At 39.5% G+C, this 24,625-nt stretch overlaps 1 protein-coding gene across 3 annotated transcripts in view; it reads left to right on the plus strand.

The window, feature by feature from the left end:
* Window positions 1-24,625, plus strand: part of SAMD3 (sterile alpha motif domain containing 3) — a 73,658-nt gene that overhangs the window by 39,471 nt on the left and 9,562 nt on the right. For all 3 annotated transcript variants that reach the window (XM_037844538.1, XM_037844540.1, XM_037844539.1), the window contains one exon: window positions 870-1,037. In XM_037844538.1, the coding sequence (XP_037700466.1) occupies window positions 870-1,037 (168 nt within the window). The remainder of the gene's footprint in view (window positions 1-869; window positions 1,038-24,625) is intronic.

Below are 24,625 nucleotides of genomic sequence, written 5' to 3' on the forward strand. Positions count from 1 at the left end.
GCTTACCTTCTCTGCTACCATTCTTGGATCTTCAGCTCTGAGCTCCAGGCATGCAGAACCTTGGCAGTCCCCCGATGGCACTGACACTGTTCCTCCATCGCCCATGTTCCTTCTGCTTGGAAACCTGTCCACCCACCCAGCATCCCCCAATCCTACCTCCACCCCCCAGAGTGACCTGACCCTAAGACGAGGCCTCAACTCAGATGCACCTCCTACAGGAAGGCTTCCGTGATCTAGCAAGACAAAAGATAGTGCACTCTCTTCCCTTCTTTGTTGAAATTCCTTGTCCTGCTAGACTGAAAGTGAGGCCTGCCTGTTCCCCTCCCTCCTGGAGCAGGAACCAGGCCTTTGTGTCTGAAGCAGTAGATGCTGTGCAATATTTGGGCAATGAATGCCAAAAGTATTCACCAAAGTGAGTTTCAAGGGATGACAGAAAAAAATTTTTTAAAGGAAATGCATTAATCCACATATCTAGTTCTTGCCCTCATGAATCAGTGTCAGTTTATTCTAGAGTCCACTGGAAGCATGGAATGTGCTGGGGCAGCAAGTGTGGTGGAAAGTAAACAGGCTTGGGAATTAGAAAATCAAGGTTCAAGAGCCAGCACATTTACTCCATGGCTTTGTGACATTGAGAAAATATTTTAATTTCTCTAATTCTTAATTTCCTCATCTATATTTAGGGATTATAATGCTTACAGCCATCTCACAAGATTGCCGTGAAGATAAATGAAAGGATACATATATTATTTCTGTTACTATGCTGTGAAAATAATTTCAAGCCCAAGGGTGATAGACAATGGTTTTATTGTTTATATAGGATTATTCCAATCTCCTTGAAGATTAACCAGCTGCTTGGTTATTTTATGCAGTTTTTATGGAAACGAGCCCTCAAAGATCGCTTTAAATATGTCCGAAGACCCATAGAAGATGATGAACAAGTGATGAGAAATAAGTGCAAATTTGGGCACCGAAGAGGCCAGAGAAGGAAATCTCTTACTGATTTGAGATGTGATGAAATTCAAATTGTCCAGATAAAAGTAAGTTTGCATCTTTAAATGTTCTGACAACTTATTGGTTGACTGATTAAGGGACAGTAAATAGTAGCATTTATTAAAACAAAATAGGATACCCTTTTCAAAATTTGAGGACTGGTAAGAAGTCAGTAAATCTGTGCTTTACATGGCTTATAATGTGGATGATAATGTATACAAATATGTTTTTTGGTGTTCTGTTTTTTAAAAACATTTAATGTGATCAAAAATATATAGCAAAGTTTGCCATTTTAACCATTTTTAAGTGTACAGTTCCGTGGCATTAATAATATTCCAAATGTTGAGTATCCATCACTACCTTCTATTTCCAAAATGTTTTCATCACTTTGAAGAGAAATGCTGCACCCATTAAGCAATAATTTCCCATCTCCCCCCATACCCATAACCACAAATTTACTTTCTTTTTCAATGAATTTGTCTATTATTTATATTTCAGGTAAATAGAATGATAAAATATTTGCCCCTTTATGTCTGCTCACTTCACTTAGCATAGTGTTTTCAGGGTTTATCTGTGTACCGGGATGTATCAGAACTTCATTCCTTTTTATGGCTGACTAATGTTCCATTGTTTATATACCACATTTTGTTTATCCATTCATCTGTCAATGGACATTTGGGTTTTTTCCACCTCTGGTGATCTTAAATGATGCTACAACTAACATTGGCGTACAAGTATCTGAGTCCTTGTCTTCAATTCTTTTAGGTATATGCCTAGCAGTAGAATTGCCTGATTATATGCTGATTGTTTAACTTCTTGAGGAAATGCCAAACTGTTTTCCAAGCTGCTGCTCCAGTTTGCATTCCCACCACCAGTGCACAAAGGTTCTAATTCTTCTGTATCCTCAAAAATGCTTGTTATAGTCTGTGCTTTCAATAGTAACCATCCAAGTGGGTGTGAAGTGGTATCTCACTGACTGACAGTATTTTAAGAGAGGTTTGCAAAAACTGTTTGAGCATTTCATGTTTATTTTTCTCAGTCTTTAAAAAACCTGGTGAAACCCATGAGTTCCAGGCCCTTGAATAATTCCTCTTCCTCTCATCCTAAAATGTGTCTTGAGCTCTTGCTGTTTCTATTGCTACAAAAGGTTTTTTTTTTTTTTTTTTTTTTTTGGGAAAACTAAGGCTTGCAGGACGAATCCATCCTGCTGCCTGTTTTTGTAAATATAGTTTTGTTGGAACACACACATGCCCATTGGTTTACACACAGTCTATAGCTGCTTTTGTTACAAAGACAAAGGTGAACATTACAAACAGATACTTAAGGCCCACAAAGTCTCTATTTACTATCTGGTCCCTTTACAAAACGTTTGCTAACCCCTGACTTAAGAGTGTTACTAGAATCAGTGGGCAAGATGATGGATTGGTGAGGTATATGTTTTAGTTACTCCTCCCGGGAAGTAGGTAGAAAGCCAGGAACTGTGTAGACTGGACACTGCAGAGCAATCTGACTTTGGGCATACTTCATACAACACTCATGAAAACATGGAACTGCTGATATCAGTGAAATCTGTAAGTTTCTGTGGCCAGGGGGCCCACTCCCCTCCCCGCCAGGCTCAGTCCCGTGGGAAGAGGGGCCGTCAGCGCTGGGAAGGAGAAGGGAGAACTGCAGTGGCAGCCCTTATCGGAAACTCATTCTACTGATCCAAACTCCAACCATAGATAGACTGAGACCGGACACCAGAGAATCTGAAAGCAGCCAGCCCAGCAGAGAGGAGATAGGCATAGCAAAAAGCAGCAAGAAAAACTCAAAAATAAAAGCGGAGGCTTTTTGGAATTCTGGTGAACATAGAAACGGGAAGGGAAGAGCTCAGGCCCTGAGGCTCATTTGCAAATCCCAAAGAAAAACTGATCTCTCTGCCCCCTGGATCTTTCCTTAATGGCCCTAATTGCTTTGTCCCTTAGCATTTCAATAACCCGTTAGATCTGCCAGGAGGGCCCCTTTTTCTTTTTTATATTTTTTTATTTTTCTAAAACAATTACTCTAAGAAGCCCAATACAGAAAGCCTCAAAGACTTGCAATTTGGGCAGGTCAAGGTAGGAGCAGAACTAAGAGAGCTCTGAGACAAAAGGCAATAATCCAGTGGCTGAGAAAATTCACTGAACACCACAACTTCCCAAGAAAAGGGGGGCATCCGCTCACAGCCATCATCCTGGTGGACAGGAAACACTCCTGCCCATCGTCAGCCCCATAGCCCAGAGCTGCCCCAGACAACCCAGTGTGACGGAAGTGCTTCAAATAACACACACACACCATAAAACTGGGTGTGGACATTAGCCTTCCCTGCACCCTCAGCTGGTTGTCCCAGAGTTGGGAAGGTGGAGCAGTGGAAATTAACAAGCCCCATTCAGACATTATTTCAGCAGACTGGGAGCCTCCCTACACAGACCGGCAGCTCAGAACTGCTCTGGGGGGACAGCACTCACCTGTGACATAGCACAGTCATCCCTCAACAGAGGACCAGGGGGTGCAAGGCCTGGAAGAGGGACCCAACCACAAGTCTCAGGGGCCACACTCCAATACCAGGGACTTGTGGGTCAGTGGCAGAGACAAACTGTGGCAGGACTGAACTTAAGGATTAGACTATTGCAGCAGCTTTAAAACTCCAGGAACACCAGGGAGATTTGACTGTTAGAGTTGCTCCCCCTCCCTGACAGCCCAGACACACGCCCCTTACACAGGGTGGGCAACACCAACTACACACACAAGCTTGGTACACAATTTGGACCCCACAAGACTTACTCCCTCACTCACAACAGAGGCAAAACAGGGGAGAACTGGCTTGAGGGGAACAGGTGGCTCATGGATACCACCTACTGGTTAGTCAGAGAAAGTGTACTCCATGAAGCTGTAGATCTGACAAATTAGAGATAAGGATTTCAATTGGTCTACAAATCCTAAAAGAAACCTATCAAGTTAAGCAAATGCCAAGAGGCAAAAAATAACAGAAAATTTTAAAGCATATGAAAAAACCAGACGATATGGATAACCCAAGCCTAAGCACCCAAATAAAAAAATCAGAAGAGACCCAGTACCTAGAGCAACTAATCAAAGAACTAAAGATGAACGATGAGACCATGGCATGGGATATAAAGGACATCAAGAAGAGCATGGAACAGGATATAAAGGACATCAAGAAGACCCTAGAAGAGCATAAAGAAGACATTGCAAGAGTAAATAAAAAAATAGATGATCTTATGGAAATTAAAGAAACTGTTGACCAAATTAAAAAGATTCTGGACACTCATAGTACAAGATTAGAGGAAGCTGAACAATGAATCAGTGACCTGGAAGATGACAGAATGGAAAATGAAAGCACAAAAGAAAGAATGGGGAAAAAAATCGAAAAAATTGAAATGGACCTCAGGGATATGATAGATAATATGAAACGTCCAAATATAAGACTCATTGGTGTCCCAGAAGGGGAAGAAAAGGGTAAATGTCTAGGAAGAGTATTCAAAGAAATTGTTGGAGAAATCTTCCCAAATCTTCTAAACACCATAAATACACAAATTATAAATGCCCAGCAAACTCCAAATAGAATAAATCCAAATAAACCCACTCCAAGACATATTCTGATCACACTGTCAAGTACGGAAGAGAAGAAGCAAGTTCTGAAAGCAGCAAGAGAAAAGCAATTCATCACATACAAAGGAAACAGTGTAAGACTAAGTAGTGACTACTCAGCAGCCACCATGGAGGTGAGAAGGCAGTGGCATGACATATTTAAAATTCTGAGTGAGAAAAATTTCCAACCAAGAATACTTTATCCAGCAAAACTCTCCTTCAAATTTGAGGGAGAGCTTAAATTTTTCACAGACAAACAAATGCTGAGAGAATTTGCTAACAAGAGACCTGCCCTACTGGAGATACTAAAGGGAGCCCTACAGACAGAGAAACAAAGAAAGGAGAGAGAGACATGGAGAAAGGATCAGTACTAAAGAGATTTGGTATGGGTACATTAAAGGATATTAATAGAGAGAGGGAAAAATATATACGACAAACATAAAAGGATAAGATGGCTGATTCAAGAAATGCCTTCACGATTATAACGTTGAATGTAAATGGATTAAACTCACCAATTAAAAGATATAGATTCGCAGAATGGATCAAAAAAAAAAGAACCATCAATATGCTGCATACAAGAGACTCATCTTAGACACAGGGACACAAAGAAATTGAAAGTGAAAGGATGGAAAAAAATATTTCATGCAAGCTACAGCCAAAAGAAAGCAGGTGTAGCAATGTTAATCTCAGATAAAATAGACTTTCAATGCAGGGATGTTTTGAGAGACAAAGGAGGCCACTACATCCTAATAAAAGGGGCAATTCAACAAGAAGAAATAACAATCATAAATGTCTATGCACCCAATCAAGGTGCCACAAAATACATGAGAGAAACACTGGCAAAACTAAAGGAAGCAATTGATGTTTCCACAATAATTGTGGGAGACTTCAACACATCACTCTCTCCTATAGCTAGATCAAACAGACAGAAGACCAATAAGGAAATTGAAAACCTAAACAATCTGATAAATGAATTAGATTTAATGGACATATATAGAACATTACATCCCAAATCACCAGGATACACATACTTTTCTAGTGCTCACGGAACTTTCTCCAGAATAGATCATATGCTGGGACATAAAACAAGCCTCAATAAATTTAAAAAGACTGAAATTATTCAAAGCACATTCTCTGACCACAGTGGAATACAATTAGAAGTCAATAACCATCAGAGACTTAGAAAATTCACAAATACCTGGAGATTAAACAACACACTCCTAAACAATCAGTGGGTTAAAGAAGAAACAGCAAGAGAAATTGCTAAATATATAGAGACAAATGAAAATGAGAACACAACATACCAAAACCTATGGGATGCAGCAAAAGTAGTACTGAGGGGGAAATTTATAGCACTAAAGGCATATATTAAAAAGGAAGAAAGAGCCAAAATCAAAGAACTAATGGATCAACTGAAGAAGCTAGAAAATGAATAGCAAACCAATCCTAAACCAAGTAGAAGAAAAGAAATAACAAGGATTAAAGGAGAAAGAAATGACATAGAGAACAAAAAAACAATAGAGAGGAAAATATCACCAAAAGTTGGTTCTTTGAGAAGATCAACAAGATAGACAATCCCCTAGCTAGAATGACAAAATCAAAAAGAAAGAAGACCCATATAAACAAAATAATGAATGAGAAATGTGACATTACTGCAGATGCTGAGGAAATTAAAAAAATATATAAGAGGATATTATGAACAACTGTATGGCAACAAACTGGATGATGTAGACGAAATGGACAATTTCCTGGAAACATATGAACAACCTAGATTGACCAGAGAAGAAACAGAAGACCTCAACCAACCCATCACAAGCAAAGAGATCCAATCAGTCATCAAAAATCTTCCCACAAATAAATGCCCAGGGCCAGATGGCTTCACAGGGGAATTCTACCAAACTTTCCAAAAAGAACTGACACCAATCTTACTTAAACTCTTTCAAAACATTGAGAAAATGGAACACCACCTAACTTACTTTATGAAGCTAACATCAATCTGATACCAAAACCAGGCAAAGATGCTACAAAAAAGGAAAACTACCGGCCAATCTCCCTAATGAATATAGATGCAAAAATCCTCAACAAAATACTTGCAAATTGAATCCAAAGACACATTAAAAAAATCATACACCATGACCAAATGGGGTTCATTCCAGGCATGCAAGGATGGTTCAACATAAGAAAATCAGTCAATGTATTACAACACATTAACAAATCAAAAGGGAAAAATCAAATGATCATCTCAATAGATGCTGAAAAAGCATTCGACAAAATTCAACATCCCTTTTTGATAAAAACACTTCAAAAGGTAGGAATTGAAGGAAACTTCCTCAATATGATAAAGAGTATATATGGAAAACCCACAGCTAGCATAGTACTCAATGGTGAGAGACTGAAAGGCTTCCCTCTAAGATCAGGAACAAGACAAGGATGCCCGCTATCACCACTGTTATTCAACATTGTGCTGGAAGTGCTAGCCAGGGCAATCCGTCAAGACAAAGAAATAAAAGGCATCCAAATTGGAAAAGAAGAAGTAAAACTGTCATTGTTTGCAGATGATATGATCTTATATCTGGAAAACTACAAGAAATCGACGATGCAGCTACTAGAGCTAAATAAACAAATTTAGCAAAGTAGTGGAATACAAGATTAATACACATAAGTCAGTAATGTTTCTATATGCTAGAAATGAACAAACTGAAGAGACACTCAAGAAAAAGATACCATTTTCAATAGCAACTAAAAAAATCAAGTACCTAGGAATAAACTTAACTAAATGTGTAAAAGACCTATACAAAGAAAACTACATAACTCTATTAAAAGAAATAGAAGGGGACCTTAAAAGATGGAAAAATATTCCATGATAAGGCCCCCAAAGTCACTGAACAGGGTCATAATGGTCTTTTCAACAAATGGGGCAGGGAGAGTTGGATATCCATGTCCAAAAGAATGAAGGAGGACCCCTACCTCACACCCTACACAAAAATTAACTCAAAATGGACCAAAGATCTCAATATAAAAGAAAGTACCATAAAACTCCTAGAAGATAATGTAAGGAAACATCTTCAAGACCTTGTATTAGGCGGCCACTTCCTAGACTTTACACCCAAAGCGCAAGCAACAAAAGAAAAAATAGATAAACAGGAACTCCTCAAGCTTAAGTTTCTGTACCTCAAAGGAATTTCTCAAAAAGGTAAAGAGGCAGCCAACTCAGTGGGAAAAAATTTTCAGAAACCATGTATCTGACAAAAGACTGATATCTTGCATATATAAAGAAATCCTACAACTCAATGACAATAGTACAGACAGCCCAATTATAAAATGGGCAAAAGATATGAAAAGACAGTTCTCTGAAGAGGAAATACAAATGGCCAAGAAATACATGAAAAAATGTTCAGCTTCACTAGCTATTTAGAGAGATGCAAATTAAGACCACAATGAGATACCATCTCACACCGATTAGAATAGCTACCATTTAACAAACAGGAAATTACAAATGCTGGAGGGGATGTGGAGAAATTGGAACTCTTATTCATTGTTGGTGGGACTGTATAATGGTTCAGCCACTCTGGAAGTCAGTCTGGCAGTTCCTTTGAAAACTAGGTATAGAGATACCCTTCAATCCAGAGATTGCACTTCTCAGTATATACCCGGAAGATCGGAAAGCAGTGACACGAACAGATATCTGCTCGCCAATGTTCATAGCAGCATTATTCACAATTGCCAAGAGATGGAAACAACCCAAATGTCCTTCAACAGATGAGTGGATAAATAAAATGTGGTATATACACACGATGGAATACTACACGGCAGTAAGAAGGAACGATGTCATGAAACACATGACAACATGGATGAACCTTGAAGACATAATGCTGAGCGAAATAAGCCAGGCACAAAAAGAGAAATATTGTATGCTACCACTAATGTGAACTTTGAAAAATGTAAAACAAATGGTTTATAACGTAGAATGTAGGGGAACTAGCAATAGAGAGCAATTAAGGAAGGGGGAACAATAATCCAAGAAGAACAGATAAGCTATCATGGGTAAATTTAACGTTCTGGGAATGCCCAGGGATGACTATAGTCTGTTAATTTCTGATGGGTATAGTGGTAACAAGTTCACAGAAATGTTGCTGTATTAGGTTACTTTCTTGAGGTAGAGTAGGAACATGTTGGAAGTAAAGTAGTTAGCTTAGGTTAGTTGTCTTTTTCTTACTCCCTTGTTATGGTCTCTCTGAAATGTTCTTTTATTGTATGTTGTTTTTTTTTTTTTTAATTTTTTTAGTTTTCATACAGTTGATTTAGAAAAAAAAAAAAGTTTTAAAAAAACAAGGAAAAAAATATGCAGAGCCCCCTTGAGGAGCTGGTGGAGAATCCAGGGGTATTGGCCTGCCCTACCTCAAGGGTTGCTAACATGACCACAGACATAGGGGACTGGTGGTTTGATGGATTGAGCCCTCTACCATGGGATTTACCCTTGGGAAGACTGTTGCTGCAAAGGAGAGGCTAGGCCTCCCTATAATTGTGCCTTAGAGCCTCCTCCCGAATGCCTCTTTGTTGCTCAGATGTGGCCCTCTCTCTCTAGCTAAGCCAACTTGAAAGGTGAAATCACTGCCCTCCCCCCTACGTGGGATCAGTCACCCAAGGTAGTTAATCTCCCTGGCAATGTGGAATATGACTCCTGGGGAGGAATGTAGACCCGGCATCGTGGGATGGAGAACATCTTCTTGACCAAAAGGGGGATGTGAAAGGCAATGAAATAAGCTTCAGTGGCAGAGAGATTCCAAAAGGAGCTGAGACGTCACTCTGGTGGGCACTTTTATGCACAATATAGACAACCCTTTTTAGGTTCTAATGAATTGGGGTAGCTGGTGGTGGATACCTGAAACTATCAAACTGCAACCCAGAACCCATGAATCTTGAAGACAGTTGTATAAAGATGTGGCTTATAAGGGGGGACAGTGGGATTGGGGGGGCCATGGGGATCACACTCCCCTTTGTCTAGTTTGTGGATGGATGAGTGGAAAGTGGGGGAAGGAAACAAACAAACAAACAAACAAGGGCGCTGTTTTAGTTTGCTAATGCTGCAGAATGCAAAACACCAGAGATGGATAGGCTTTTATAAAACGGGGGTTTATTTCGCTACACAGTTACAGTCTTAAGGCCACAAAGCGTCCAACGTAACACCTCAGCAGTCGGGTACCTTCACCAGAGGATGGCCAACAGCGTCTGGAAAACCTCTGTTAGCTAGGAAGGCAGCTGGCGTCTGCTCCAAAGTTCCAGCCTCAAAACGGCTTTCTCCCAGGACGTTCCTCTCTAGCAAGCTTGCTCCTCTTCAAAACATCACTCCCAGCTGCACTCAGTTTTCTCCCCTGGAGTTAGCTCATTTACATAGCCCCACCAATCAAGGCCCACCCCGAATGGGCGGGGCCACGCCTCCATGGGAACATCTCATCAGAGTCCTCACCCACAGCTGGGTGGGGCACATTCCAAGCAAATCCAACCAGCACCAAAAATGTCTGTCCCACAAGACTACAAAGATAATGGCATTTGGGGGACACAACACATTCAAACCGGCACAGGCGCCCAGTGTTCTTTTTTACTTTAGTTGCTCCTTTTCACTTTAATTATTATTCTGGTTATTTCTGTGTGTGTGGTAATGAGGGTGTCGGGGATTGATTTTGGTGATGAATGTACAACTATGTAATGGTACTGTGAACAAATGTACGCTTTGTTTTGTATGACTGCATGGTATGTGAATGTATCTCAATAAAATGAATATTAAAAAAAAAAGTGTTGCTAGACTCTTTGTGCCTTCAAAGAGCACTATTAATAAACTCTGGTATTAACTTACAGTGAATACAAGCTACAGAAGGTTTTTAATACATTGAGTACTTGCAGCCTCTAGCGTCAAGGTCTTGGGGAGGAAGGCAGTCCACACACATGGATTCAGAACTCCGCACTGCCCTTCCAGAAGGCTCCCCCTGCCAACCCAGGAGGGTTGTGATGCACTTGTGGCCCCGGGAACAGCCTGGAGATTCCTCCCTGAGCAGACCTGGGTTCCACCACCCATAAATGTCCGCCTGGGTCCTCCTTATCTCAGATCCTATAAATATTCTTTAGCCACTTCAGAGCCCAAATATATTTAGAAACAGGCCCCACCCCCCACCCCCACCCCTGCTAATAAAATATGTAGAACTGCTTAGGAAGGAGGAACAAACTACCAAGTATAGAAGCTTGGTGCTTGGTGTAAATATTCTATTTCCTTTTTCAGCAGGTATATTCATTTGATATTAATAGAGAAGCTTATGTGTTCCCTTCAATGTTATTAGTACTAGTTATAAGCTCTAGGGCACAGGAATATTTTTAACATATTTTGTAAGCCATTCACCCCGAGCAACATGCATAATACAAAATTTGGATATATTTTAAGTGCGTATTTAAGGTGTGTATTTTTAAATATCTTAGTGTAACATTTAATGAGATTTTCAATTCATGTCAGTTATTTTTTTAAAAAACTTTCAGAACACATGTGTATATAGCACATACAGTTACAATAATATAATTCTATGTCTGCTCTTTGACTAAAAAGTAGAAAGACAAATGAAGGCTGCCCTCAAATTTTAGTGGTACAGTGTTTTAGAAACTTTGACTATAAAATTCCAATTAAAAATTAAAATCATGATAAAGTAGAATTTTATTTATTTTTAAATCTTCTATGTTCTTAAAATTAAAAGCCATTTTTGTAAAGGAATATAGCTACATTATGCATAAATTGATTTTGTTTTCAAAATTTAATTTTTGGTATACTGAAAATGGAGTTCCTTTATAAAAGAATTGAAATTTTATGAATTCGGTTTCCCTTTTTTTTCCTGCGGTGTGTGTTCCACCAAAATTCATTGGAATTGATGAATGGTGTCTTAGTTTGCTGGAGCTGCTATGACAAATACCACTCAATGGTTTGGCTTGAACAACAGGAATTTATTGTCTCATAGGTTTGGAAGCTGTAAGTCCAAATCAGTGACCATGCTCTGTGTAGTCTGTAGCATTCTGGTGTTGGCTTGCTGTGATCTTTTGGGATTCTTTCTCCTGTAGGTTAATCTCTGCTTCTGTCACATGGAGATCTGTCTCCTTGGTCTCCTCCTGTGGCTTTCTCTGACTGACTGTGTCCAATTTTTCTTTGCCTTTCTAAGGACTCCAATTATGTGGATCAAGCCCCACCCTGATTCAATTTGGTCTCATCTAAATAAAATCTTTGCAGATGCTAATCATAAATGAGTCCACAGATTAACTAATAATAACATCTTCAAAGGTCCTCTTTACAAATGGGTTCACACCCACAGGACCTGGGGTTAGGACTCGAATGTAAGTCCTTTGTGGGTGACATGATTCAGTCCCCAATAAGTGGTAAAATTGGACAATTAACAATTGTCCCCAGCACTGGAACTCATTGGTAGGTCCAGGGATGGGAATCTGAGGAACGTAAGGCTAAATTGCAGCTCCTCTCTTGGGCTGATGCATCATCTTTGGGCCAGTTTGTGCTCTCCGAAGCCCCTCCATTCCTCGTGTGTCTCTGTCCTTTGGGGATCCTTTCCATTCACCCCCTAGACATTCCTAAATCATCTGGTAAATCTGGCTAAGGCCCATGCCAGGGGCTTCGGTACAAAAAAAAAACAAAAAACAAAAAACAAAAAAACCACACTCAGAAACAAAAACAGGGATTTGAATGTTCCAGGTCCTGAGATGAATTATGTAAATTGTAACAGAATTTAGTTTTGAACTTCCTGCCAGCTGGGACAAAAAAGGATTATCAAGTGGTCATTGTTCTCTTCTACAGAGACCACATTTTTCCTAGCATACAAATCTAATTGGTGAGGATTTACTTTCCTATCTCTTAAAAATGTAGCTGCACATTGCTGATCCTTTAAAGACTGTAGCACCCCCATTTGTGATCCAGTGTTCTGGAAGGCCAAGAGCATTAAAGGATCAGGACAACTTACACTAGAATATCTCAGAGACAATGTGTTTCTGTATTTTGTATCCTCCGTGGTAGTTGAGCAGACATAAAAACATTAAAAAGAGTGGGTGGACAGAATGCATTGAATATACTCCTTACGTCATGAATTTTATCCTATGGACTAATAAATTATTTCTAATCTCCTTTTTGAAGTTCTGAAAATTAAAGATATTTGTATTGAGGCACACTTTGGTACCTGAATCAGTCAGGGTTCTCCAGAAAACAGAACCAATAGAGTCTTTATATATAAAATCTCTTTATATATATTTATTTCGAGGAATTGGCTCACGTGACGGAGAGCTGGCAAGTATGAAACCTGTAGAGCAGGCCAGCAGGCTGGAAACTCAGGCAGGAGGTGATGCTGTAGTCTTGAGGCAGAATTTCTTCTTCTCTGGGAAGAGATTTTTCTCTTAAGGCCCTTCAACCGATTGAGTGACGCCCACCCACATTTTTGAGGGTAATCTCCTTTACTTCAAGTCAGCTGACTGTAGATGTTAACCACATCTACAAAACGTCTTCACGGCAACACATAGATCAGAGTTTGATTCAATAACTTGGAACTAAGCCTGGCCATGTGGACACATAATACAACCATCACCGTATCTCCCACAACTTTTAAAATTTTAGACATACTGTTTCCATAATATAGAAAATTAAGTCCCAGGCTTCAGAGATGGCCAGAAGCCAGGGTTGGCCCATTCCCTTGAAGGCACGTTGGTGGGTTTGGCTAACCGGAGGAAGAGCTTGGGGAGACACAAAGGAGGGAGAGAGATTTTCTTGTGGCCGTGGCTGTTTTCCTTTGGAGGTTGGAAAGACCTTACTAAAGACCTGATGGCAGATGCCTCAGCGAAGGAAGGGAGATTTCTTAGTCCCATCACGCGGCTTTCGCAGGTCACCCAGGCTTCTGCAGAACTTGTGGGGTCTAAGAGGAGGCTGCAGACCTTTGTCCTTTACCCTCCTCCCACCCACTCTCCTGTGCCAGCTTAGCAGCGTTTCAACTTTGCTTTCTTTGGCTATAAAACCAGCAGCAGCAGTAACGGACACCATCTACCTGGATGTTAACACACCTGGACTCCTTGTCGTCTGGGGCTAAAGAGACTTTTCAGGTTATACGGACAGCTATACTTAGCAGAAACCCAGACTACGTACCCAGATCAAGTCCCAGAAAATGCTAGATATTCTGCAATGTTTAAAAATGACTTTCCATCCTTGAGCCCTCAAGTTTCCACCTGTGGGGCCAACTCAGTCGCAGCAGCTGTGCTATTGCTTCTCGGGCATCTAAGTTTTGGGTTTAGGTCTAAATAATTTGTAACCCTTGAATTGATAAATCTGTTTTCTTTTCTTAATTGTTTTTATTATGCTTCTACTCCTCTTTATTAACAGACATTTGATTAGATTCTCAAACAGATTTAACCAATTTAGCAAATTGCTGACAACATTATACTATTTTAAATCAGACGCAGTGATTGACAAAAATACTGGCTTTAAAAGCTTATAGGAATTGTACAGAACTGCATGGTAGTGTGCTGGAATTATGTTAATGCTTTATCTTTTATTATTTTTATTATTATAGTTTATTATACTATTTATACTTTTTTATTAGACTATCTTTTTTTAAATCTTGGGTGCTAATAAAAGTTGAGCTGATCAAACTCTTCATTTCATGGCATATATTATAATTGCCTTATGCAAGGCCTTTCTCTCACTTTATTCCTTTCTTCTTATCCCCATTCCCTATTCTTAGTTCCCCTCCTCCTCACCTCTGCCCATGGGCCACCATATGCCCATGGGCTACCTCTGCCCATGGGCCACCATGTATCTTTTTGTTTCTAAAGAGTGTTCCAAAATGTGCACTGTCATTTTGGGTTAATAGGTATTTGACTGATTTGACTGATGTACATGGTTTGCCAAGTGTCTCATTCCTGTCTCACTTTGTCCACGGATACTGTTTTTAAGACCCATTCATGTTGCTATGTGACTACTGACTCTAATTACTGTGACCACCCCTTGTCTCCACAAACTGCACCGGGGAAGAACGCCACTACATCTGCATGGTATGGACCTGCAGACCTGTCTTGGGACCATGCACCCACGGGTGGATCCGCCAGTGCACAGGGTGTCAGGTACTTCATTTGACCAATTTCTCTCCAGATTCACTTAGCTTTTCTCACTCCCACAGAGGTGCACATCGCTGTGTTCCCACCAACCCCGGGCATTCTCCAGCCTGCTTTAAATTTTGCCAAGTCTAATAGGTATAAAGTGCCACCTCATTCTTGTGATTTGCATTTCTCTGAATAACTAATGAGTGTGAGCATCTCTTCACATGCTTGTTAGCCTTTTGGGTTTCTTCTTCCATAAAATTACTTTTTTACTGGAATGGCATGATTTTCCTGTTAATCTGTGGGAGGCAGTCCTTCTCATTCCCTAAAACACAAAAGTATTCTCCTGTGCTTTCTTCTATTAATTTTCTAGTTTTGGCTTTCAGACATACATCTTAAGTCATCTGGAGTCCATCTTTGTGTGTGAGTAAGCAGGGACCCAGTTTTATTTTTCTCCATATTGTGAGCCACTTTATCCACACCAACTACTAATCCACCCTTTTCTCATTGATTTAGTGGTGCTACTTTCTTTGTGTATTACGTTCCCAAATATACTTGGGTGAGTTCTGAGTACTCTCGTCTTCCTTTGGCCTATCAGTCTGTTCTGATGCCTTGACCACATTGTGTTTGATTACTTAGTGCTTATTACTTAATATCCTTGAGCACTTATTATAAAGTTTTTTACATTGGTAGATAATTTTTTTTTATTTTAAATTCAGTTTTATTGAGATATATTCACATACCATGCAATCATCCCTGGTGTACAATCAACTGTTCACAGTTGTGCATTCATATAGAGATATTTTTTGTTGCCAGTGTAGCGAGCTCTGGGTCAGGGAAGCCCCCAGAGGAGAGGATTTGAGGTTGGTTCATCTGTACCCCCAGAATAAGGGGAAGGACAAGGAGACCCTCTTCTCAAGAAATGGCCCCTGGATCCCTTTGTAACATCTGACCTCTGACAGGTGACTAGAGTCTGGGCCAGGGGGACTGGGTTCAGGTGGGAAAGTTGGGCCAATAGAAGGTCCTGAACAACTTCCAGTGCAAGGAACACCAGGACGAGCTCCGTCTGCCTCTTGTGGATAGAGTTGCCTGATGGGGGGGATCCTGCTCTGTCATCCTGACCCTGGTGAGGGTGGGGCATCTGGTCTACAAGGGGCTCCGGGCCCAGGATCCCCACACTTTCGCAGCCTGATGCTCTTCCTTCCTTGGAGCTCTGATCATTGGTGGGATTCCCTGGTGGTCTTGTTGGACCTCTGTGAAATGTCCAGATTTGTGCTATCAGGGCATAGGGATACTTTTCAAATGCTGAAATTTTTCCTTAATACTTTTTTGACTAATACTTTTTGACTAATTTTCTTTTCTAAAGTTATTGAGGTTTCTTTCAGCCAGTAGAGCTCTCAACCCATTATCATAAACTTTTCTCTCCTGGGAAATAGGCTGATTTTGGTAACAACCAGTGTTCTTTCAATGTTTTCTGAAAGAAGTTTAGCTTGTACATTCCTGCTGCCCAGCTCTTCACATGCCTGGCTGATCTTTTCATCTGCTTTGAAAAGATTCTTCTGTATTTTTATGAGGTAAAGACACACTAAATTGGATTATTTGGTGAAAATTTCTTCTATGTTCTTCGTACAGTACAGGAAGGAGTTGAAGTTTCTGCTGGGGCTTTTGCTTCTCTCCTTCTGTGTTTTTCTAACTACAGTGAAGTTTTCTCATTGTGGAGACTTTTCTTTGTGGTTACTTATCTGGAACTGTCTACTTTCTCCTTCATTTTTGAAGGATAGTCTTGCTGGCTATAGAATTCATTTAGGAAACTTTTCTGGTTTGGCAGTTGGATGTTCTGGTGTCTCAGTTAATATGTTTTTGGCAGTAGGTAATGGAAAATCCTGTCTTGGATTGGCTAATCCTATAGGAGAAGCTACGCTGCCACCTAACAAGCATACCAGTGGGTGGGCGAGTGTGGATATTTCTGCTGCTCACAAGTTAAACCGGTTCTTCTCTGGCCACCCAGCAGGGCTGCATTTCACTTCATGAGATGGGCTTTGACCAGGGAAATGTGAGCAGAAGTGACACGGGCACTGGTGATCATGTACGCAGGCCCCCATCAGCCCCTTCTCCTTGCATTGGTGCCCGAAGGTGTTCTAGATGGTGGGACCAGGTCCTCAATAAGGAGATGAGAAGCAGGGCTCCAGGTTAGACATGTCACAGGAGCAACAAATAAATTTCTGTTGATTTAGGCCTTGGAGCTTGGGGCTCATTGGGTACAGCAGCATAAATCTTGCTATCCCTAGAAACAGCCAGGACCTCCAAGCACAGTATGGCAGGCTCTGCAACTATTTCTCTTACTCTCCTGTCCCTGCATGGGCTTTGTTACCTGATGGAGGCATTGTTTGTCCTAGCTTATAAAAAAATTTCTTATATTTGTACAATTAACCACCATCATCATCCACTCTAGGTTTCGCTAAGTTACATAGTCCCAGTTTTTATCCTCTAGCTTTTCTTCTGGTGGCATACACAACCCTAGCCTGCTTCTTTCAACTGTCTCCGCACTCAGCTTAGTTCATTATACTTACAGTATTTTGCCACCATCACACAGTATTGTGCTACCTATTTCTGGTCCTTTACAATCAACCTGCTGTCCTCCCCAGGGATTTCAAAGTCTGCACTTACATTGTACCCAGGCTGGGGTTGCCATGAAAAGAGTTACCAAGAATTACCATATGTTGGAATAAAAAAGCTTGAAACAGGGAATTCATTTTGCTTTAGAATAAAATACCTAGTTTCCTTTTCTTTTTTTTTTTTTAAGGTGATTAATTTGGAGATTCTTTCCAGGTCCTCCATACTAGGAATAGATTATCTTCAGTGTGACCTTAGTTTTATTAATACTTCTTAGAGTTTGAACCATGCAGGAAATGAGACTAAAAGTTTGCCACACTCTGATGTGAAACAACATGTTAAACCTAGGCTGGGAATGCCATGGGAGTGTCTGTAGGGAGATTATCTTGTGCTTCCTTTGTAAACTCCATGGTGCCTAGGACGGTGACACGGGGATCTAATGAACACTTGTCAAGTGTCCTTGTGTCCCAAAACCTTTCAAATATTGCTGAATAAATAAATCAATTAACTACTGTGAGTTCAATTGCTAACACTCTTCTTATGATTCATTTCTTGCTTTTCAAACATTTTCTTTTCCTACTTCTTGGGTATACACATACACTATAGCTTTGAAATACCTGAAATTGTTTTGTCTGTTAGCTTTCTTTGGCTTAATAAAATGGAACTGAAAGTTAAGCAACAACTGCCTAGATGTCAAATGCTGAGACTATTTACTAAGTTCCTTTGGATTTCTCTTATGGCATTAACTGTTTGCTTCTCAGGGTACCCTATACATAATGCTTAATTTTATAAATACTAATCATTTTCATGGCCTTTCCCACAGATGTTTTTCTCATGGTGCAAAACTGAAGAAGACAGCAAGAACTGAAAAAAATGCTGACAGTTAATTGTGTTCTGGCTATAATGCAGTTACTACCATCAGCAGGCGGCAAATTTACTAAGACTGAGAAGTTTTACAAAGCAGCTGAGCACTTGGGGGCACATTGCACTCTTGCATGGGTGAAAACTTTCACTGCTGACTGAATGAAACGTGCCTGAATGCTAAGCTCAGAGGCTGCTTAGGTTACACGGGGGAAACATCATTTCCAAAATCTATTTGATGACAATAAAATTAAAAACAGAGATAGTAGTATTGTCCAACTGAAATATACTACAACCCATATATGTAATTTTAAATCTTCTGGTAGTCACATTAAAAGACAAAAGGTAAAAAGAAGAAGGCAGAATTAAAGTTAATAATGTATTTCATTTAACCCAGTATTTTCAAATATTATCATTTCAACCTATAATCATTGTAAAAAAATTAATGAGATGTTTTACATCTTTTTGTTGTAGTTGTTCAAATGAAATCTTTGATATCCCATGTGTATTTCATACTTCCAGTACATTTCAATTTGGACTAGCTTGGGTGCTCAGGAGCCAGGGTGGCTAGAGGCTTCCGAAGTGGGTGGCTCAAATAACACGCTCTTAGGGGATATTAGAAAGCAAGTGAGGTGGGTGACACTCCATGGAAAGCACCATGGTTAGCAGGGGACATGACCCACTGTTTGCAGTTGATGTGCCCTTGGGTGTGGGACCTTTACATAGTGCCTTTAAAGTAGATTTTCAACTTAGTGCTTAAAGAATTATTAGATTTTTATAGCAAGAGAAGTTTATTTGTAAATTTATTCAGATTGCACGATGTAGGTCAAAATTATGTTTTGAGAAAGTCAAGGTGAATTTTTATTTCTGGGGGAAAAAGTTGAATGGTACATTTCAAGCTGTGCTGTGTCTTACTACTTCAAAAGCAGTTTCAATTCTCTGTTAAAATCTAACATAGGAATAGTCTGCCTTGTTTCTGTTCCAGCTATGAGCATAGACTAAAAAGTTGGCTAGAACTGAGCTATCTGCTCTCCCACCCAAGTCTCAAGGAGCAGTGGGTCCCTTATGGTGTGGGAGTAGGGGGTCTGCTTTCTGCTACTCATACTGGCGTGGCAAAGGTTGCAGGGCATAAGCTCTTTATCCAGTTTGCTTGAATCCAACTCGAGTGAATGCTTCTGGCTAGTTTATGCTGATTCTTTTGAAGTCACAAATCCCTCTGGTGGCTCCCAGGCTTCCCTTCAATGTGTTCATTTCTTGGAATTCCTCAGCTAGCAGTGACCTCTTTCCTGCAATTGTGCCTGCTTCTATTGATTCCTCCTCCACCACTCTCCCCACTAGTTTTGCCTGCTGGGATGGACACTGAGCAGCCAGCTCGCAGCTCCTGATCTCTCCGATTCAGACCTTCCTCCTCCTCTGGTTTCCTCATCTCATTGTGCATTGCTAAGGAAACCAGCCTGTTGGAACAAGGCCATCCATCTCCTGGGAGGAGCGAAGGGCTAAGACAGGGATCCCCTCCTTAGCCTCAGCCTCCAACTTCCTCTGTCTCTGGGAAAGCCCTTTCCCCACTCTCATGTTCCCCTAGTAAATTTGACTATCCTGAATGAATACCCACTCTCCGTGTGTGTGTGTGTGTGTGTGTGTGTGTGTGTGTGTGTGTGTGTAAAGTAAGTCTTGATAAACCCCCATCACTGCCTCATGATTATTTTTTCAGAGTGCCCTGGTATTCTTAAGATTTTTAATCTTTTCCTGTGAATTTTAGAATCAGATCAAGTTCTTAAAAAAACAGTCTTGGAATTGGATAGAAACTTTATTGAAACTATAGCTCTATGTTGAGAGAGCTGACTTCTTTATGATATAGAAACTTTCTAATCATACACGTGGTAGACCTATCCATTTATTTAGGTCTTATTGATGTTTTCCATTAATTTTATAATTTTCTTCACAAAATTATTCCTTGGTACCTTATAGTTTTTTGTGGAATTGCATTATTGTTATTATTTTCAAAAGATATTAATAGTGTATTTTAACCCAACATACCAAAAAATAGAATTGCTTCAACATGTAATCAATACAAATTGCATTGCTTTAAAGCTTACATTTTCCTATATTAAGTTACTCTGCAAACTCTCTCCTTAATTCTAATAATTTTTGTTTACATAATTTTCAATTTTCCCTGTAAATAATCACATCATCTATGAACAATAACAGTCTGTTTATGCCTTTTCAATTTTTTTTTTTTTTTTTTACCTTTTATTTCATTTTCTCTTTTTAGTAATCTGGCTAGGATCACCAGTATAAGGCTGACTATAAGGTGTTTTAGTTTCCTTGGCAGTTCAAAGAAACACCATGCAATGGATTGGTGTAAACAATTGGAATTTATTAACTGACAGTTTTGAGGCTATGAAAAAGTCCAAATCAAATCATCATCAAGGTGATGCTTTCTTCCCCAAGACTGGCATTCTGGGGCTGGCTGCCGCTGATCCTTGGTCCTGGGCTTCTCTGTCACATGGCAATGCACCTGGCAGCCTCGTGGCCTCTCCCTTCTCTTCCAGATTCCATTGATTTCAGCTTCTGGCTTCCTATGGCTTTCTTTCCTCTGTCTGAATTTCATTCTGCTTATAAAGGACTCTAGTAGTAGGATTAAGACCCCTCCTGAATGAGGTGGGTCACACCTTAACTGGAGTAACCTCATCAAAAGGTCCTATTTACAATGGGTTCATACCCACAGGAAAGGATTAAGTTTAAGAGCATGTTTTTCTGGGCTACGTAGACCTCCAAACCACCACATAGGTGTATGTTAGAGGATTTGTGTCTTGTTTCTGATTTTAAAGAGAATTCTTCAAGGATTTCACCATTAAAAATGAGGTTAGCTCTAGGCTTTTGGTATTTTCTGTTGCTATTTTTTATCAGCTTTTTTTTTCTATTAGAGAAGTTGTAGGTTTATCCAAAAAGTCTTGCAGAAAATAGAGTTCTCATACCCTTCTCTCACACATATGCAGTTCTCTCTACCATTATTAACACTTTGCATTATTGTGGAAGCTTTGCTAAAATTAATGAAACAGCATTACAATTACAGTATTAAGGAGAGTTCACATTAGGGTTCATGTCTGTGCCATATAGTCCTACTTTTTAAAAAGCTTTACTCTAGTGACATTTATAAAAAACTTCCCCTTCTAACCGCATTCAAGTATACCACTCATTGGTGGCAATCACATTCAGAGCGCCAAACCACAGTCATTAGCTTCCACCACCCAAACCCCTCCATCACCCCAAACAGAAACTCTGCACCAGTAAGTGTCAGCTCCCCATTCCTCACCCCCATTCGAACCCCTGACAACCTCACTCCAGGCTCCAACTCTGTGAATTTGCTTATTCTAATTATTTCATACCCATGAGCTCATACATTATTGGACCTTTTGTGTCTGGCTTATTTCATTCAACGTTATACCTTCAAGGTTCATCCGTGTTGTCTCATGTATCGGGACTTTGTTACCTTTTACAGCTGAATAATATTCCATTGTAGGTATATACTTCATTTGGTTTAACCACTCATCTGTTGATAGAGACTTGGGTTGCTTCTGTTTTTTGGTGATTGTGAATAATGCCACTATGAACATCAATATGCAAATATCTGTTTGAGTCCCTGCTTTCAATTCTTTTGTGTATATGGCTGGAAGTGGGATTCTGGGTCATACGGTATTTCTATACTTAACTTTCTGAGGAACCACCAAGCTATTTTCCACAGTGGCTGCACCATTTTATATTCCCACCAACAATGAATGAATGTTCTCACATCCTCTCTAATCCTTATTTTCCAGTTTTTAAAATAGTAGCCTCTCTAGTGGGTGTGAAATGGTTTCTCATTATGATTTTGATTTGTAGTTCCCTAATGGCTGATGATGTTGAGCACTTTTTTCATGTGCCTATTGCCATTTGTATATCCTTTTTGGAGAAATGACTTTCAAGTCTTTTGTCCATTTTTTAATTGGGTTATTTGTCTTTTTGCTGTTGAGTTGTAGGATTTCTTTATATGTTCTGGGTATTAAATTTCATTGGATATGTGGTTTGCAAATATTTTCTCCCATTCTGTAGGTTGTCTTTTTACCTTTACAATGAAGTCCTTGGATGCACAAAAGTTTTCACTTTTGATGAAGTCCCATTTATCTATTTTTTTTTCTTTTGTTGCTCATGCTTTTGATACAAAGTCTAAGAGACCATTGCCTAACACAAGGTCCTGAATATATTTTCCTATGTTTCCTATATGTTTTCTTCTAAGAGTTTTATAATTTGGGTTCTTATATTTAGGTCTTTGATTCATTTTGAATTAATATTTTTATGTGTTGTAAGGTAGCGGTTTACCTTCATTCTTTTTTTTTTTAACATCAATACATTTTTAAATATAGATAACATGAAATGAATAAATTCTCAGAAAAATACAACTTGCCAAAAGTGGCTCATGCAGAAATAAAGAATCTGAATAATCCTGTGTATTAGTTAGGGTTCTCTAGGGAAACTGAATTAATGAGAGGTGTCTCTGATTATCAAATTGTAAAAGTGACTCACGCAACTGTGGGTATGCACAAGTCCAAATTCCGTAGAGCCGTCAACAAACTGTCAACTCCAAGGAAGATGTCCGATGACCTCCTCAGGAAACGAACTGGCAACTTCGACAAACTCCTCTGGAAATGAACTGGGATCTTCGACGAATACCTTCATTCTTTTACATACTGATATCCAGATTTCCCGGCACCCATTGTTGAAGAGACTATTCTTTCCTTGTTGAGTGGATCTGGTGCCTTTGTAAAAACTTGATTGGCCATTAGATGTGTGGGTCTATTCCTATTTTGACAACCAGTTTTTCTTTAATCACAAAGGAATGTTAAATTTTATCAAAGGTCTTTTTCTGCATTTTTTGAAACGATCATCTGTTTTTCTCCTGTAATTGTTAATTCAATATATGATATTTACATGTAGGTAGATAATCCAGGGAGATTAAAGAACCATTAATATGCCATGTTTCTCAAAACTACTTCTTTTCTGCTCCAAATATTTCCATAGCAGTGACTCAAAATTCAGATTCCAGTGTGAAAGTATATAAAATTTAATGAGTTTATCAATGATATTTCTCTTTAGTTTACAAAGTTCTCTTACTAATATCAAACCACATTTGCATTCTGAGATAAACCCAAGTTAATCATTCCTTGTCCCCAAAATTTGTGAATAATAAGTGGAATGGACCTACAATTTTCCTTCTTTCATATGTGGGGATCAATGTCATAGAGGTTTCATAGAATGGGTTGGAGAGTATTCCTTTGTTTTTCAATTCTCTGGAACAATTTGTATAAATTCAGAATGCTCTCTGTTGTGACTGTTTAGTAGATTTTGGTAGGGTCTTTGTAGAAAGATTTTGATCTTCTAATTACATTTATGTAAGATTACAGGACTTTATTTTTAGTTGTTTGGGATAAGTTATATATTTTTAGGGATTTGTTTTTGGTGTACATCTTGCCAGTCATCCTGTGTTCACAGAGGTGCATCTACTTGCAGCTTTCTTAATGTGCTTGTAAAAGCCTTGATGTGGGGGCATTTTCAATTTCTTCTCATCTTTTTCATCTTTTACAGGGAACATCTGTGCACATTCTGGTCAGCTAGACAGTTTGCCAACTCTTGTAGTTCAAGTGAAGTCCAGCTGAGTGCCCTCTCAACAGATTTTTCTAGAAAGATATTTTTCCATGTGTTCTCGAAGCTGAGCGTGTCTTTGATCATTAACTTTCTTTAACTAGAGTATGTAGAGTATTTCTTGGTTGTCCCCACTCCATGCAAATGTATCTGTCTTAATTTGCCAGGGCTGCTATGGCAAATGCAACCTAATGGGTTGGCTGACACAATGGGAATTTATTGGCTCACAGTTTTTGAGGCTAGAAACCCAACATTGAGGTACTGGTAGGATTTGCTTTCTCTGGGAGTCTGTAGCGTTCCAGCAGATCTCCACCACATGCCCATCTCTCTCTCCTTGCATCTGCTTCTCTAGCTTCCCCTGACTTCTGGCTTCTTCTCCCAAGCCCAATTGCCTTTGCTTATGAAGACTTCAACCACATTGGAGTAAGCTCCTGTCATTCAGTTTACCACAGTGGAGCTAAATAATATCTTCAAAGGTCTATTTACAAATGGGTTCCTGCCCACAGGAACGTGGATTAAGACTTGGACATGTCTTTTGTGGGGGACATGATTCAATTCCCAATAGTATCTGAATGTATAGTGATTCTGAGCAAGAGTTCGATGAGTTAGCATTGCAGAATGCCCACTTTTATTGTTTTGAATTTGAATTGTATGGCATAGTACTGCAGCTGTAAAAAGGCAATTTAAAAAAACAAAAATTCTAAGTCTGTGTTAGATCTTGGCTGTGCACTGGTACTTT

Source organism: Choloepus didactylus, chromosome 7 (assembly GCF_015220235.1).
Source record: "Choloepus didactylus isolate mChoDid1 chromosome 7, mChoDid1.pri, whole genome shotgun sequence".
Lineage (NCBI taxonomy): Eukaryota > Metazoa > Chordata > Mammalia > Pilosa > Megalonychidae > Choloepus > Choloepus didactylus.